We start from the raw sequence: 16,865 nt of genomic DNA, 5'->3' as shown, positions 1-16,865 counted from the left end.
TAATGATATTTTACTGATTTTATATCACACCTATCTGTCTTTGCCGTTTGAATTCGTATTTAGTTAAAGACATCTTTCCGAAGCATCAACATTCCTACGGTGGGAAGATTTCATTTCTTGTTTCTTCCTTCGTTGGGATAGAAATGAGAAAGAAATTTTGAAGCCAAATTTCGTAAATCGTCTTAAATTTTTAAAAAGTTGTTGATAAATGAATAACTTTCTGACCCAATCCTGTTTATCTTTTTGCTTTTTTCATAACTATTCTTCAAAAAATTATTTTCTATAAGTTTCTTCAAAGCATAAAAGTAGTCCTATGACCCAATATGACCATCAAAGTCCTCAGCGTTGTGAAGAATTTCAAATTAGTGTAACATTGCTACTTGTAAAATGTGTTTTAAATGAAAATTTGTCGAATTTAGCCTCATTGTACCCGGCAGAGGAAAATGTCAAGCAATGTTACGACGTGTTTGTCCATTGCTGTGCGCTCCGTGCGGGAATCTATGTTATTTGACTCGCAAAACAGACCAAAGGTGATTGAAAAAAGGAAGTAAACATATTTATTTGACAGTAATTGATTACCAAACTGCAGTTTCAGGCCCTTGGGTGGGGGAAGGAGGGGTGGGGGAGGATAGGGGAAGCTGTGATTACACCAGGAGAACCAGGGATCTTTTTTAAAAGTTTCCCCACTGAAATGCATACAGAAATTACCTAGGCGTACTCTGATCGCCTCAGGAAAAGTTGTCAAACCCTTTTCAAATCTTTGGAATAGCATTTTCAATTCACCCATATGGGTCTCAAATCCACCTTGTCATAATAGTTCACCAAGTCTCTAATGTCAGGCAAATGTACCAGTCATATAGGCCAGTACTGCCAGATATATTGATTTAACCACCATTTAATTATAGCCACTATTTCTCATGTAGGAGGCTTTCTGTCAGTACTTGAGTAATGTAATGTATATATGTGGTGTTCTAAAAGATGAGGCCTGGGAGAAAGGTATCAATCATGTTTTACAAATGCTATAGTCTCACTTGAAGAGAAGCATGTCTCCATGTATCTAGACAAACTATATTCATTCTGCAGCTTGAACAGACTGCATGCATTCAAGAATAAGTGAGCTGCGCACAATCAAGCCATATGCAAGAAAAATATATAAAACACGACACCTTACTCTACTTTCATGGTCTGCTCAACCAATATGTCAAACTTACATGTATATTTGCTTCTATCCCTTTGCTTTCATCTTAATAATGATCCCAACCACTGTGTTCCAACAGAGCTAAAAGACTGCCACACTCCAGAGACATTAAAACTATTCAAACTGTCAAGTCAATGCTTGGAAAGAGCTCAGGATCTCCTAAATACTGCACAAGGTTGTGAGTTGTGATCCCAGTTGCAATATGTTTTCATTGTGATTGTTGTGTTTGGTAATGAAGATAGTAATGGTGGTGGTGTGGTTGCTGACATAGTGTTTATTGTGTTACTGAGATATGGTTGTAATTATGTTAGTATAGTGATTCAATGACTCAATCTGTAATAAAGATGATTCACTGATGTGTTTCAACATGCTACCAATTCTCTATCATTCAGACAACCAGGAAACTCCAAATGAACCAACACAATCAAATACACCTTTACGAAAAACAAGCCAAGATCAAGGTTCCTTACTATCACCTGGCCCTGCAAATGTCCCCTCAAACAGTCCTATGCCCTCCCCAAGGGTGGTACATCACACTCCCCCAGCATCACCTAACCTTCGAAAAATATCGTATGTAACAAAATATATATTGTATGAATAATTTCCTCCATTCCTCTTACCACCTTTCTTCACAATTCTGAAATGAGCCATGCCAGTAGGACTCCTTGGAAAATCATAAACAACTCCAAATACGATATCCTCTAATATCTGGTGCTCTGCGATTCACTAGGGTTCCATTGATCGACGAAGCTAGACGTGGTAACACACAGTTACTGTCTGCGTATCGAGCGAGAATGGAACGAAGAGAGAGACAGATCACGGGCAGCAACGTTAGAGGGAAGACAGACGTAACTTCATTGGTAGGGAATTATTTCGCATGGTTGTTGATGCATTTAGCGCAGATTCCGCAGAACAACATTCATTGCTTCATTTCTGCAAGATATAGACTAGTGCCTCTTTCTTCAAAGTTTTCTATTAATTTTTGCCTTGCAACAGAATTTGAGCCTGTTTAGAAAAATGGCAGAAAATATGGAAATTGCAAAGGCGAGGCAATTATCTGTATCCTTTAATACTAGACTGCGAGCCTGCCGCTCTTTTATAGCCGAAATACCGACTGGCAACTGTATATGGAAAATATAGTGCTTTTTTTCATACAAATTAACATTGCAAGAAGCAAATACTTAACTTGAACTAACCAACAGCTTGAACGGAAAAAAGCTGAACGACAACAAAGACTGAGAGAACTTGCGGACAGGTGAAGAAACTGAATATTTTTGTGTGAATTGGTTTTTTTACCTGTGCAGGTCGAGAAAGTGTTTTCTAGAAGGATATATTGATCAATGCCGTGTCAATCCTCATGCTTTTTAGACGAATGGGACCTTCGTCGCTTCTCACAACTCACGATCAGATTAAGAAGGAAATCTATGTTAAAGTGCTCGAGTTCGAGCAAGAATCGGTAGGAGAGAGTTGCGTGCGAGTCGGTCTGAAATTTCCTGATGATTCAGTAGTTTTGACGCCGTATTATTATTATCTTCAGGTGTGGCTTGTCAGTTTGAGAGATCAGTTGAAGTCCAACCCTGAAGATTCCTCGTTGATTCTACACATCATTACTAAAGTTCTGGGGTGAAATATTGTAAAATACTTGCTTGACCTTTGAGAAGAACAGTTTATAACTGATAGAGCTATCCAGTATAAACAAAGTTAGTTTAGTTTAGGTTTCCTCCTGTAGTAACACTGGATCAATAAGAGGTGATCCTTACTGGACCTTTGAGAAGAACAGTTTATAACTGATAGAGCTATCCAGTATAAACAAAGTTAGTTTAGTTTAGGTTTCCTCCTGTAGTAACACTGGATCAATAAGAGGTGATCCTTTCTGGACCTCTAGGAAGTTTAGAACTGATAGAGCTATCCAGTATAAATGAAGTTTCCTGGTAGTTTAGTTTAGGTTTTCAAAAATGACGGAACTATCAACTATATACTGTAAATATATTAGTCTGGTTGAAGATCTGACTTTGTCCTCCAAACTTTATATTCTCTAGAACAAAAGAACACCCTTTGACAAAATGCTTGTATTCTTACCAAGTCGAGGTTCGCAACCAACTGACGAAGATCTCCGAGCAGGCAAGAGACATTATCACACACATAACAAAGATGGAAATCACGAACTTTAGACACAAAGAAAAACCCGAAGATATTCAACATCCAGAACAAACTCAGGAAGAGTCCGACGAAAAAATCTCGTTTGGGGAAGAGCTCAGTGAGATTCGGGAGTTGCGCGAAGAAACGAATGAAGGAGCCATAAACACAGCACAAGATTCATATGAAAATGTTGAAAATTTCCTGTCGGAAAATCAAGAACAAGAGTATCAAAAAATTTTAATTGATGTTGTAAATAATGTGCAGTCTTCATTAGGTAATTTAAGGCAAAAAGAGTAGAACATCTTTCAATTTATCTGCCCTTGTGGTTATTTTAACTGTGCCGTACTTAAAAGGAGATTTTACCTTAATGATTAGGTGAAATTCAAGACAGAATATTGTATCATTTTAGAGATAGTTCATTCGTTGTTTCTATTGGTGTACGAAGAGTTTTCAAGCGCGGCAGGTCAAGACTTATGTCTGGCGTCAGTCGAATACACTTTCTTCAGACCTTTGTGGCCTCTTCTACTTAATTTGTACAGGTAAATATCAAAGACACATCCGTTGCATTTAAATACACGCATGTAGATTTCAGTTCACGACAACACATAATGATAACTTCCCAAACTTTCCCTATTAACTTTGTTCATTTGGATAAGTTGATTTCTCCCTGCAATACCCCTTGTTTTATGGAACAAAACTCGTTCTAGTTGAAGCAGAAAATCGCTCGCAATATTGCAATGGCAACGCTGCAATTTAGTTTATATTCTTCAGGATTGCCAATTACAAGAAAGAAGCAAGATTGTTTAGAATATTCTCAGAAAATCGTTCATGTACTCCGGCTTTCATGAATGTCCCTGGTCGGTTATGTCTGGACGAACAGGTATATACTGGCGCGATAATATATGGTTAGATAAACAAACCTTATTTATACCACAGTAAGATGTAAACACCTTCAAACAACTCATGCCCTAATCGTGATAACACGCACCCTACCACCGCTCCTAAGGCGTCTTCTTTTTCTTTTCTTTGCAAGGTCGCTACAAGTGGATCATCAACTTCCTATCCTTATCAAATTGTCGTAGATGAATTGCAGTCTTTAACAAAGTTTGGAAGCCCGTTGGAAAAGCTTGAATGTATTGGTCAGTGCTGATTAGTATTGGTGATTTCCAGTGTATAATACGGACATCAAATATACATAGCTGACATTAATGTGTTTGTGTATTTTTAGTTCGTACAAATAGAGTCATTGTCGAGTGTGTGGAGGACTATTATGAATCTAAGGGCAAACCTCGGAACTCATCGGAGACGGTTATGTAAGTCGTGACAAGTCGTGACAGGTCGTGACAATATTTGTCACAGATCCTGCCGGCCAGCGCAGGAAATAAATTGAAAGAATGATTTTATTTTTCAGAGGTTGTGATGATTTGTTGCCAATCCTTAGTTACGTGATAATAAAAAGTCAGTTGCCGCAGCTTGTGTCCGAGTGCAAAGCTATGGAAGACTTTATAAGTGAAGAGTATGTATTAGAATAGCCTGATCATTTGTTCAGTTTTATCCTAGTTGCCTGGAAGATGTGTGAATTATATTGCTGTCTGTGACGCATGTGTACTAAAATTGGTATTACTCTATTTCAGTTACCTGATGGGCGAGGAAGGTTACTCTCTCACAACCTTTCAAACAGCACTGGCGTACCTGGAGTCTTTACCAGACGATTATGACGTAAAACCCAGCTGAGGCCCTCGAAAACTTCATCCTCTTAGGTCCATCCATTCTATGACCAAGCAAGAGCAGTCTACCTCATTCAACCAAGACTTATAATGAAAATGCAATATATCGCGAATGGCATTAATTTCATACAATGCAGAGAAGATTAACTAAAATAATTCAATTATTTATGACCAGCTTATCGTCGTATTATCACACCGTCTACAAGCAGCTTATAGAATATTGAATAATTCAATCGTGTGTACATTCTGTGGTACTCGCAATGGATGAAATAAAAACTATGACAATTGTTTGTGGCCTGATTGAATTAGCATAAATAAACATGCTCCGAAGCCAGCACGCGCTGATAGCTGATATATTTAACAGAAATATTGTTTTGAATGTATTCGTGAGAAATATTAGTCCATCTGAGAAAAACACCCATCCAAACACAAAGGTTCGCCATCAAAAACAGAAGATGAGTGTTAATCGACAGTTGCGATCAGGAACAGACATAAACACTATGCAGTGCCCTGGTCGACTTCGTATCAATACATTTCGAGATTGGTATTCATATACTGGGTTATGTATTCCTGTGTCCCCTATTGTTCACTATTACCCCATCATACATGTCGGCCAAACTGAAAAAGACAGCACTCACTTCTTCCTACCTCTTCACTCCATCACGTTACCTTCTTGGTTTGATTTAGTTTACTCAAAATACTTCTTCGTATCAGTAGCCGTTCTTGTTCCTTTCTTCGCCATTTCTCGACCATCTTCTCGTACAGTTTCTCCTCTTTTTCCAATTCTTCCACGTTCTTTGATGTTAACCACATATCATACACCTGCAACAATGAAAATAAAACACTGTCGCTTACACAAAACTGCAATGTGTGTGTGTGTGTGTCTTGATCAATACGAAAAGATTCATCAAAAGGTATATCAGTTCAACATTTCCCCAATTTCATCCCAGCCTCTTCAAAGTTCTGCACTTACCAGACAAGCATCTTCGGGGAATTTTGTTTTACAATTCAACAAGCCAGACTCGTGGGGAATATTTTTTGATTGAATGAAGTCTATGACACTTTGGGCACGTTTTTCCTCGAACCATTCCTCAAACGTCTTCACCCTTGGATTAAGTTTTCGCTGCTCGTCAAGCAAAGCTTTCTTTTGCAATTCCAAGCCTGCCAAACTCTCTTGCAAATGTTCGTGTTTTTGTTTCTCATCTTTCTTGTCCTTCAACCACTCTCTAAAAGTCTTCCCAGACTGAACACGCTTGTGGTCAGGTTTACGAGTTGTTTCTCCACGATCATGACAGGTCTTTCTCTTCTCAGCCAACCATTCACCAAATGTTTTCCCGCCTAAATTTACCTGTTTTGGTCTCAACTGAGTCATTTCGGCGTCCAGACTTTGAGAGTTGATCATCGTCGCTAAAAATTCAAGCATAATATTTCGTTATTTAATCTTATGTGAGTGCTATATGAAGAATGCTTTTTCATATTCTTAGTTAATGCTGCTTTGTAACGCTTTGAAACTCATTGTTATTCCAGATTAACGATATATTAAGATGTAATATGCGAATGTGTATTCATTCTACATTCATTTTCAATGTGTACCCATTTTAAAGCAATCAATTTTGCAAAAATTTACCGTTCAGTTGTTGTCTCTTCTGTCGTAACCATTCCTCAAAAGGGACCCCAGAACTAGTTCTATGGCTTTCAATGATTTCCGATTTGCTGCGCTTTCGGAATTTCTTTTTTTCTTCCAACCACCTCTGAAAGCTCTCGGCATCCAATTCTCGCCCGACTTTGCTTCGCAGTTTCTCCGAGGCGCTGGCCGGTCGCTCTCTTCTCTCATCTTTCAATGAATGGCGCTTTCTCTCCAACCATTCTTCGTAACTTAAGGACGTTGCTCTTCTACGCTCTTTTGCTCTTTCAGTTTCAGAACTTCCAACGTCCCCAAAAGCTCCCGGGATCCAGAGTTGATCCCTTTGATCATTCAAATCCGAGAAACCGTTACTCGTCGGCTTCCATAATTTTTCATCTGTATTACCATTCTCTGTCATTAAACTGCTGTCCGTTTCTGTTGTCACTGGCCTGTCATTCATTTCTTCAGAATTATTTCCTTGTTCTCCCCTGTTTCTGTTAACCTCAGCTTGCAAAAGGAAACCAATTACCTTCTTGTTCGAAGACTCGGCGCTGGTTTTCGCCTCATTTGGTTTCATTTTAAAATCCGTGTGGATATTCTCTTCTCGTAGTAATGATGACCTTAACGTTGTAATGTTCATGTTTGCCAAACTCTCTAAAGAGTGAAATAGAGTGCTTAATATAGTGATGGTCGAATATATCATATGGTAGATCTCGTTGAGTTTCCGAGAAATACCTCGTCCCTTACCATCAATGTTATGATACTCTCCAACAATATCATCCTGCGAAGTTTTGAGAATTGCATCAATTCCACGCATTCCTCGTGAGGAGCTACAAGAAACGGACAAGTCCTCCCCACTCCTCATAGGTGCTGTCTGTGGTCGCACGATGGGTGTCTGATGTGAGATTTTGTCTCCTGGATCACGTGTTTTAGTAGGTTCAATGATTGTCATTACAGGTAGATCATAGGATTGCGAGGGAATCTTGGGGATCTGAGCGGATATCGGATGATCTCTGGACGTAGTAGTTATGCTTGGTAAACTCTATCAAGTGAAAAATATCAAGTGAAATAATTAGTATTTCAACATTGCTGTTTGGACATATGTTGTTCTGATGGAATTTAGTTCCTCAGATTATTGGGGGCCCACTGCCTCCCCTAACTTGCCCTTACCCTTGCCCACGACCCTTTAAATTTGTGTGAAGATACTGCGGCAAATTGAGTGAAAAGCATTGTACGTATTTGTGGAATGAACTGATCTTGACAACGGTACCAACCTCAGAAGATGGTTCTTTGCTAGAGTGACTTCTTGCTTGATGATTTTGTTGGAAGTTCTTTATCATTTGATGGGGAGCTGTCTTGGGTCGATGCTCAGTCTTTCTCGTTCCTCGACTCTTCTCCTGCCAGTTCTCCGACGTCTGGTGCATGTACAATCGTTTTTGACAATAAATATGTTTCATAGAATGGGCCAACTGCAACGGAGTTTTACCAAACACATCCAACGAACTAGACTCCGCCCCTTTAGATGATAGAGATGTAAACAGGAAACTATAACATGCTTAATAGACATCGTAGACTACTGACTAGACAGAAACTGGCCGTGGAGACAGTCAATTCAGTCAGAAATCCTTCATATATCATGACAAATAAACAGGCTGGGTGCGATTGTTGTTTTTCAGGTAGGATTTGTCAGTCATTTGTGTATCTGAAACATTTTAATTTAATCTTGCGCAGAGGGAATAGTTACTCGTGAAGAGTTAAAGAAAGGTTATATATATTATCAAACTGCCCTACTAACGAGCCACACATGCAGGAAGAGGTTGGGAGTGCTGGAATGGTTTGGCCATAGTTTGGCCTAGCAGGTGTCCAGCTTAAATTAATAAAGAAAACGTGAAGGATCAGCAATTTTGTAATAAGCTTTGTCCTCGCGAGAACAAAGATTACATTCCCTTCGTGCCCCGAAATTTCATTTTCATAGCTGGTTTATATAGCGACATAATCTCTGGTTCATAAATATTTAAAACTCCATAAAATTTCCCCAAATTCGTTCTACCACAAAACGATTAAATGCGGAAGTATTCGAGCAACCTGACTGCGGACGAATTCGGTTTTTTGTTTTTGCTTACAAGTATGTGGTCCGGTCCGAATACGAGGTAGAAACTGAACTGCACTTAGTGTACTCACCCTCAGAGAGTAACAACGAGACACATCCAACGAAACCTTGGTTAGCAGCAATGTGCAAAGCAGTTCGTCCAAATATCGTACATCCGTTAATGTCAGCTGCACTAGAGTTCAGCAGCTCTAACATCAGAGACAGGTACCCGTGATACGTCGCCATAAAGTCGCTCGTTTAACAACCAATTTGTTCCACAGGTCCGTGTCAAAATCGTTTGACGTTTCACCTCTTATCTCTTGGACTCCGTTTTGAAAAACTTCAAATGCATCGCCTTTTGAGCACGCCACAAACAGTCCCAACCACGTTTTGTGCAGTCGTACTCTAAGGATACTCCCGTATCTCAGTGGATAATCTTCCAACGTCTTGTTATCAATCATTTCGTTATTCATAAAGTACAAATGTATCAGATCCCCTGGTATTCCAACTCGAAGCTCAATTCTTGACTTCACCTGATGTATCAATAATTTTGTACTTAAATCTCGCAGACTACACACGTCATTAGTCGGTAAGCTTACGAACAGATGGATAAAATTAGTTTTCGATGAATCATCCCGCTTCTCATCCTTCATAACGAGAGCTGTTCGAGGAGTTATGATGTATCCGCAACAGAGAAAGCAAATGCGAAAATTTTTTTAATAAATAATAAATCTTTGCGGCAGGTAAAATGAAAACGATTAACATTAAGCTTATTGTTATCCCTGTCCTTGACAACAAGATATTACTTTTGAATATTTTAACACTAGAAGAAACTTTATTGCGCTATTTTATGTAATTAACAAAGTCCTATACAAACACCTTGTTCAAATCGAGACACATCACAACTATTAATTTGCCGTAAATTATAAATATAACATTGTTTTTCTTAGAGGGGATAAGAATATTGTACTAACATTGGTTCCTCGTTCGCAAGCAATGTGAACCTACCTTAAAATAATTTCAATTTGTTACAATCCTGGTGGATTTTTCCCCCAAATCAGTTGGGAGAATTGAAAGCATAATATATGATGCTTTGTTAAATGCAATGCCGGCTTTATCAGTACAGAAGGCATGCATAAATAAAAGCTCACTTGTCCTTGTTGTAGTTGAGATAAGCTGTATAAAGTACAGATAATTCAACATAGGTTTTCTCTTCTTAACTGCAAACCTTAAACTTTGTGGCAAAAGCTATTTAATTTACGGTAAGCAGACGGTTTTTTCTGCAATTGTCTTAATAAACAAAAAACAATACATAATCTCTCGCGTGTTCATAATAATATAGGACATATAGGGTCTAATATTTTAGACGGACAGTCTTTATTGAATTAGCAGTATAAAAAAAGCCATTTGACTTCAGCGCGATAAAAACAGGGCGAGAGTCGTTATTAAAAATTCGAGTCCTGAAAAGAATTATGGGTCGTGTGTATACGCGTGGAATGCAGACCGCGTGGGTGGACTGGAACAACCCCAGATACGAATTTTCGAGATCCGTTAAATACCCTACGGCTGGTAATTCAAACGATTGGCGCTGGGCAAATAACACTCAATAATTTGAAGAATATTTTTACACACGTATCCGGCGTTTGCGCCCGCTCAAAACGGATGCATTTAGTGGATACATATGAAAATCTCCAAATTTCCGCTTACCCGCGGCAAAAAAAAACCGTTCAAAACGCAGTGAACATAGTGAACATAGTGACATAGTTAACATAGTGAACAAACAAACTGTTTCAATACACTTGGATACTAATGAGGCTATTATTAGAAACTTTGAGTCTTCAGTTTTCGTTAGAGTTCATGTCACTGAAATATTGAGTAGATTAGATGAAGAAACGACCGGCAAAGGAAACGAACGAGAATTTATCCGATTATGTCTGGAAGCTCCTAAAAAGTCTCGCATCAAAAGATTTTTTAACTTCCGACATGTAAACATTGATTATAAAGATCTTTAGCATATCTTTAGAATATTCCTACGTAAATGACACAATTCAGTTGATACAGCAAAGCTATCTACCCCTTAATATATGCGTAACTCAGTGTTATTATCAACAAAATAATAACTTGTAATGACGCAAATCTATGTTTTCTTTTATTCAAGTTGAACATATGACACTGCAGACAAGAGCATTAGAGCAATATTTCGAATCTGTGTATCGTGGAATGATATCAAAGCCAGTAATGAGAATGTTTATAATGTATTGTTCGGGGCTAATTTTGAAACAGTGTGCATATTGATAATAAGTTTTTAAATACTATATATACGGGCGTATCTTAAAATTCAATTCAATTCAAACTAATTTTGCGTAGGAAGAACAAAGGCCAGGTATTATATATATATTTGTTGTGAGTCCTTCTAGAAAGACTTATCAATTTTCAGATACGATTTTAATGATTTAAAAAACGATTATTCTAAACATTTAAAAACTGCACAACTGAACAACACGGGGGATATTCATCACATTGCCATTGGTGGTGTTAGTTCACCGTATGACGCGGAAAACGTTATAGCATTCTCAGCGGGAGAGATTGATCTATACTGTTCTTTTTGCATAATTGCACAAATTATTTCGACGATTGGTTTTTACTTGTGGACGCAGTAATATCATGAGTGACATCATGAATTTACACGTAGACATACAACTCTAAACACTTAACGAGCTGTCGGATCCGTCAGATGAATTATAATTCGCTTTTCAGGTCGCCTGACGCAGGCTCCTTAACACCTGTCTTGTAAACCGTTCTCGAGATCTGTTTCGCTATAAATTGTTCATAGCGTGTTTGTTAAATCAGTCTTGAGGACAAGCAAGCAACTGATGTGCCCGCAGTCAAGGCGGATATAATCATATAATCGAGAATTCTTCAGCAAGTTTGTGAAACCTGAGAAGACTAGCCTGACTATACGAGTATATATCGACAGCACTCTATTTAAAAAAACAGGTACGTTTTTCAGGTAGAACGGAAACCTGCGAATTCGATTCAAACATCCCTTGTAGACAGTATACAAATTAGCCATAATTTTTATAACTGTAAGCTTCATTGACATTGTTCATCTTACAAATCACTTCTCCCCCTCCCCCCAGTTCTTGTGTGAGCGATGCGTATATATCTTGCAAGGAAATACTGCTTCAAGGCGATGCAAAACATTGAATTACGACCGCAGATATTTTCATCCATATATATGAAAGTGTTCTTCAATTTGTGTACTCCAGCAGTGAAACTTACAGATTTTCATGCATGCCATATAGGTAACTTTTTCACGGGGTAGCTATGTGTCTTCTTGCAATGCAAATTATCTGTTTCTGTTATCTCCATCTTTTTCAAGCCGCTATCGCAAGCAATGCCAAGCATGCCCGCGATCATGATCTATACAGGCCGGGCGTATATAGAGAATTATACAATACAGCTGTAATGTAAACATAGAATGCATGCTCAGTCAGTTAAGTTTGCTTAATCTTCAGCTGTCTACAGAGCAATATTGCAATCACTCTCGTATATTTGATCAATATATGATTGTTTGTGCAAGCATGAATATGGGTGTTTCACGCTGGATCCCACCATATGATTTCCGAACTTCATGCAGTATCGACATGCATCCATGTATGCCAATATGCGTTCATTTTAATCTTTTTTTTTTTTCTTCAACACAATTCCACTGAATATAATTGTTCAACTTAAACCATGGTAAGGACCGGTACATAACACTCAAAAAATCATGTTTCCCCGTGTTTCCTGGTTCATGCGAAGCGCTGTAAACATGCACAGAAGATGACTTAGATGAGACTGAATTCTAAGAACGATTTTTTAAACCTAAGTAAGACGAAATTTAAACCTGAACGGCTTTGACGCAGCAGATGCATGATCTCGTTTGCATAACAAATTTCAGTTGCATGTCTGGCTGCAGGCATCTTCATTATTATAGCTGTTAAAAACATTTGTCACTTCTTAAAACCCGATAAACTTTTAAAACTGACTGAAAACATTGCATGGAAATGGCACATTGCGCGAAGATCACCTCAACAATAACATTCTAACATTTCCATTACTCATATCATAACTATTTACAAGCTCTGTATGGCAGAGAGATATTGTGACTGCGTGAATCTTTTTTATAATAAAAATGCATGCATCTGTGAAAGTTAACGCTCGAGCCTACGGCCCAGAATTAATCGTTCTCTGCAATTGATGCGAATATTAAACACCCGCCTGCATGGCTTCGAAGAAATAGCTGGCTTCAACTGAATATTTCGCTTTACTCTTTTTAATAAAGGCATATATGTAAATTGGCAACTATACGAATTACGAAACCATTGCATGTTTATCAAACTTCATGGACGATCCTTATACACTAACAGCATTTTAAAGAATTCACATATTTTAAAAGTAGAACATTGCATTGCAAATTGCATGAAAACTTGTATCGTGTGACAGGGCATTTCGTCTCTCCCTTCCCGCACCTGCAAAAGTTCGCCGCTGTTTTGGCGGACGATGCCATAGGCATAGTGATCATGGGATCACCCGTTGTGGTTATTTCTAGACACAATTAAGACATCTTTTGCCGGAACTCCATAAAAGCATATGATTAAAGTTCTATCAAGAGGAACAGTCTCCAAATCATATTAGTTTTTGTAGTAGCTTTAACGATATCGCAATTATGGTTCTAACTACATTAAAAGTCTTCACTCTTGCCAAATTACACAGATCAGAACCTAAGTTTGGAAGTTTCAACTATAATTCTCGACACGCTGCTGAGGAAAAACCTCCGGAAAAATAGAAAATTTCAGTTAATCACTAAGGCTAATATTTACTTTGTTGGGAATTACAAATGATTTAAAAGCCGAATGTTAATTTCATTTGCAATCCAAATGCATGCATGAAACATGTTTGTATACGCAAGTTAATCCGATGTTGAAATAATTATTCAAAAATTTAACCCACCTTCTATTATGATCCTGTAATGTCGTGAATACATATAGCAAGGACTGTACGTTTGACCAGCACTAGCAATGACAAAGAGACGAAAGAGTAGTATAAAACTCTTGCATGCACGACTATATTTTGCGTTTAGTTAAAAATTATGCTACCTTCAAAATACATTATTCTTATTAGCCTAGTTAGTCAACTACATTTTTATGCACCCGCAGAACCATAGCAGAGTTGAATACGAACTGCCATATTGCAGCAAACTCAGGCTTGCCGCATATTTTTATTATTGACAGTATTATCTTTAGTAATGATCAGTTAATTTCCTAAGGCTTTGTATATACTTCGTTTTTTTTTGGAGTAAAGCACAAGTTTTCTGCGTGTCAAATAATGAGTTGATGCACTGACGTAGGTCTAAGTACTGACAAGTCCTAGTCATATTTATTTTCGAAATAAAGCCTTCGTTAATATTTCATTAATAGGTTTCATTTTAACTCGACCCCTCTTTTTTCGGCAACGTAAAAAAAGTTTTAAATAACGTAACTCATAAATATATAAACACTAACGGGTATAATGACAACGACGAGCAATTTTTTGACACGAAAGAGATCCAGATCTGAACTCATGCAACGTGAAAAATCTTACTATTTCAATCATATATAAATATATAAGCCACGTTCATTTGATTATCTCGTTACATTTATTTTGGCGTTAGAATTGATATATGTTGATTAATTATGTGCAAGCTATAGCTCATGGCCAATAGCTTTAGCTGTTGTGTGCTTCTTAAGAGAATGATTGAAAAAACTTGAATGTTGCCTTGTTGGCACAGCAACAAACAAATCAATCATTCATGGTATAGCAGCATTTTCTGTCCCCCGCAAGATCTTATCACGCACAGGCTCCCCTCAGAATTTTCTGTTATCTTATTTTACATGCAACACTGCATGCAACATATTCTTCGTGGTACTTGTAAACTTTTCTTTGTATGTGCGTGCGCGGGATGCTTATAGATAATGCGTCATGCATGCAGAGAAACTCCACCGACGCAGTCTGAAATGGTTGTCACCTTGATATAGCCATGCAAAGTGCATACAAATTTTCCATGGATACTGAGTGGGAATTAATGGAAAAAAACCCAGGTGAACTAACAATTATAGTAAATACACAGCCTAGGTAAAAGGGTTAAGAATTGAGTATTATCGGTATAAAAAAAGTTAAGAACAAGATGTGTACACATTACGTGATGGCTTAAAAGCCAAAGCCAAGGTATTCACATGTTTTATTTACTTTTCATATGTGTAAGTACAGACGTATTCGCGCACACAGCGATTTAGCGAGCATTATAGATCATCTGACGAAAAAAAATGAAATGCGTCATAAATGTCCGCATGCACAGGTCTTCTCAAATGACAGGTGTCACGATCGATTATCGCTGTTTTATTCCACACACTTGCATGATCGCGCCTGTATAAACAACACGCGCGCGCATGCATATACGTCTTATACTACAACTACACAGTGGAAAAACACAGCGGGCTGAACACTGAATTCGCGGCTTGCTGCGGATTTATAGTATTTGGTTGAACATCGAATTAAAGAAGTTTAGATGAGGTTAAACCGACCCGTGTCTTCAGTTTCTCATCCGGAAACTCAAGGTAATCATTTCACAGCAGGTTGAGTGCATGCAGTGGTGGTAAACTACTAGTACTACGTTCAACAACCGGTGAGATCTAGCGATCATAAGAAGTAAACATTGAAAATATGGAATTAAACTGAAATTATTATTGTAATGTTTATATACAAGAATTAGTTTCTCTATATTGTATTCCATTCAATACATCGAAGTTCAACATTGTGTGTAGCAAAACATAATTATATGATTATAATTAATATATTTACTAACATATTTTTTTGTGAAAACGTCAGTAGTCAGGAAAAAAACCTTTCATCTCATTAAAAACGAGTAATTCTATACCGAGGTCTCATGACGTACTTGACTTGAGAAGAATCGCTACGGGCAGCAGATGAAATTTTGAATATTTATCTTTTATCTTTCAGGTTTTCCAGCTGATCAAAGCAGATTTAATCTTAAAATTTATCTTTCTAATTTTCAGGAGTTTTAGCAGAGCAAATCATTTGAGAACTGACAAAAACCACAACATGGTCGCGGAACCATCTTGGCCCGAACCAGGCCCCAACTGGCCAGAGGCGAAATCGTCGTGGGGCTTGGCCTGGCCCATACATGTCTACGCATTCGCCAGTATATGGACACTGGCAGCAATATACTTCCTTTTCTTCTTCGTTCAATCAATCTGGCGTCGAAGCAATGAACACAAAAGGTCCCCCTTAATAATGCTGAGTCTTCAACTGCTCATCCAAGCGTTATCACGATGTTTCGTGCTGTTTCTGAACCCGTACGCTTCAAGATCGAGCAACCATGCACAGCTTGTCATAACGATCGCCGTATGGTCTTTGGGCACTGCTGGGCTTACATCAGCTTTCGGAGTGCTGCTACTGATCCTCCTTGATGCAACAAAACTTAGCCTGGCTCCGCCAAAATTTCAAAATATTTATGTTCTCATCATTATAACTATCGCAAACTTCGCATTTGTCGTCGTCTCTGACATCATCGTCGCCTTTCACGAATCCGCAAACATATTACTGGTCTTATGTCAAGTTACCTTTGCCCTCTGGGGAGTTGTTATTACAGTGGGTTACTCCATGGCTGCCTACAGAATACGCAAGAACTTAACAGCAACATTTGATGGTGTGGAATCCGGTCCTAAAACCCCGGGGGATCCGATGAGGTTTAAATGGTTGATCATAAAGTGTTGTGTTTCGTCCATCTTGGGTCTGTGCGTGTTTGGGATGAGTCTGTACGCGGCGCTGTTCGGGGAGAGCAGTGTCCTCTCTGACACAGAATTCGCGGATAGTTGGCCGTGGTGGGTATTTCAGACGATATTTCGGATTTTGGAAATCCTTGTGACCTTATTGATTTCAGTCGTTGCTTTGCAAACGCCTCGAGTCCCGCGTTAAAGAGGGTCGTGCATGGCTAGATACGGTTGATGTATTGGAGTATCGTTAGACAGGCGCGCGCGTGAGGTC

The 16,865-nt window shown here is 38.4% G+C and overlaps 2 protein-coding genes and 1 pseudogene across 6 annotated transcripts; 2 read left to right on the top strand and 1 right to left on the bottom strand.

Annotated features, from left to right (window-relative positions):
- The first annotated feature begins 309 nt into the window (after positions 1-309).
- On the top strand, positions 310-5,150 carry LOC114516402 (VPS9 domain-containing protein 1-like). Of its 2 annotated transcripts, none has more exons than XM_028535859.1 (16): positions 310-530; positions 924-996; positions 1,278-1,376; positions 1,591-1,768; positions 1,929-2,058; positions 2,195-2,257; positions 2,401-2,453; positions 2,567-2,654; positions 2,736-2,821; positions 3,238-3,611; positions 3,747-3,876; positions 4,109-4,217; positions 4,371-4,476; positions 4,566-4,650; positions 4,749-4,853; positions 4,972-5,150. In XM_028535859.1, the coding sequence occupies exons 1-16, from the start codon at positions 444-446 to the stop codon at positions 5,069-5,071; spliced, it is 1,866 nt and encodes a 621-aa protein (XP_028391660.1). In that variant the 5' UTR covers positions 310-443; the 3' UTR covers positions 5,072-5,150. The 2 variants fall into 2 exon arrangements, with proteins under 2 accessions (XP_028391660.1, XP_028391661.1); XM_028535860.1 differs by having other exon boundaries at positions 311-530; positions 1,278-1,373.
- A 238-nt stretch (positions 5,151-5,388) lies between these two features.
- Positions 5,389-9,825, bottom strand: LOC114516399 (annotated as a pseudogene).
- On the top strand, positions 8,255-16,815 carry LOC114516405 (proline-rich transmembrane protein 4-like). 4 transcript variants are annotated; one of them, XM_028535865.1, is made up of 3 exons: positions 8,255-8,364; positions 11,535-11,774; positions 15,875-16,815. In XM_028535865.1, the coding sequence occupies exon 3, from the start codon at positions 15,921-15,923 to the stop codon at positions 16,794-16,796; it is 876 nt and encodes a 291-aa protein (XP_028391666.1). In that variant the 5' UTR covers positions 8,255-8,364; positions 11,535-11,774; positions 15,875-15,920; the 3' UTR covers positions 16,797-16,815. The 4 variants fall into 4 exon arrangements, with proteins under 4 accessions (XP_028391666.1, XP_028391667.1, XP_028391669.1 ...); XM_028535866.1 differs by lacking the exon at positions 11,535-11,774; XM_028535868.1 differs by lacking the exons at positions 8,255-8,364; positions 11,535-11,774 and adding an exon at positions 13,382-14,899.
- The last annotated feature ends 50 nt before the right edge of the window (positions 16,816-16,865 follow it).

The sequence above is a fragment of the Dendronephthya gigantea genome, unplaced genomic scaffold (assembly GCF_004324835.1).
Source record: "Dendronephthya gigantea isolate DGI-Jeju-01 unplaced genomic scaffold, DenGig_1.0 000006F, whole genome shotgun sequence".
NCBI classification, from domain to species: domain Eukaryota; kingdom Metazoa; phylum Cnidaria; class Anthozoa; order Malacalcyonacea; family Nephtheidae; genus Dendronephthya; species Dendronephthya gigantea.
The sequence above is the reverse complement of the archived record's forward strand: the minus strand, read 5'-3'. Positions and strand labels throughout refer to the sequence as shown.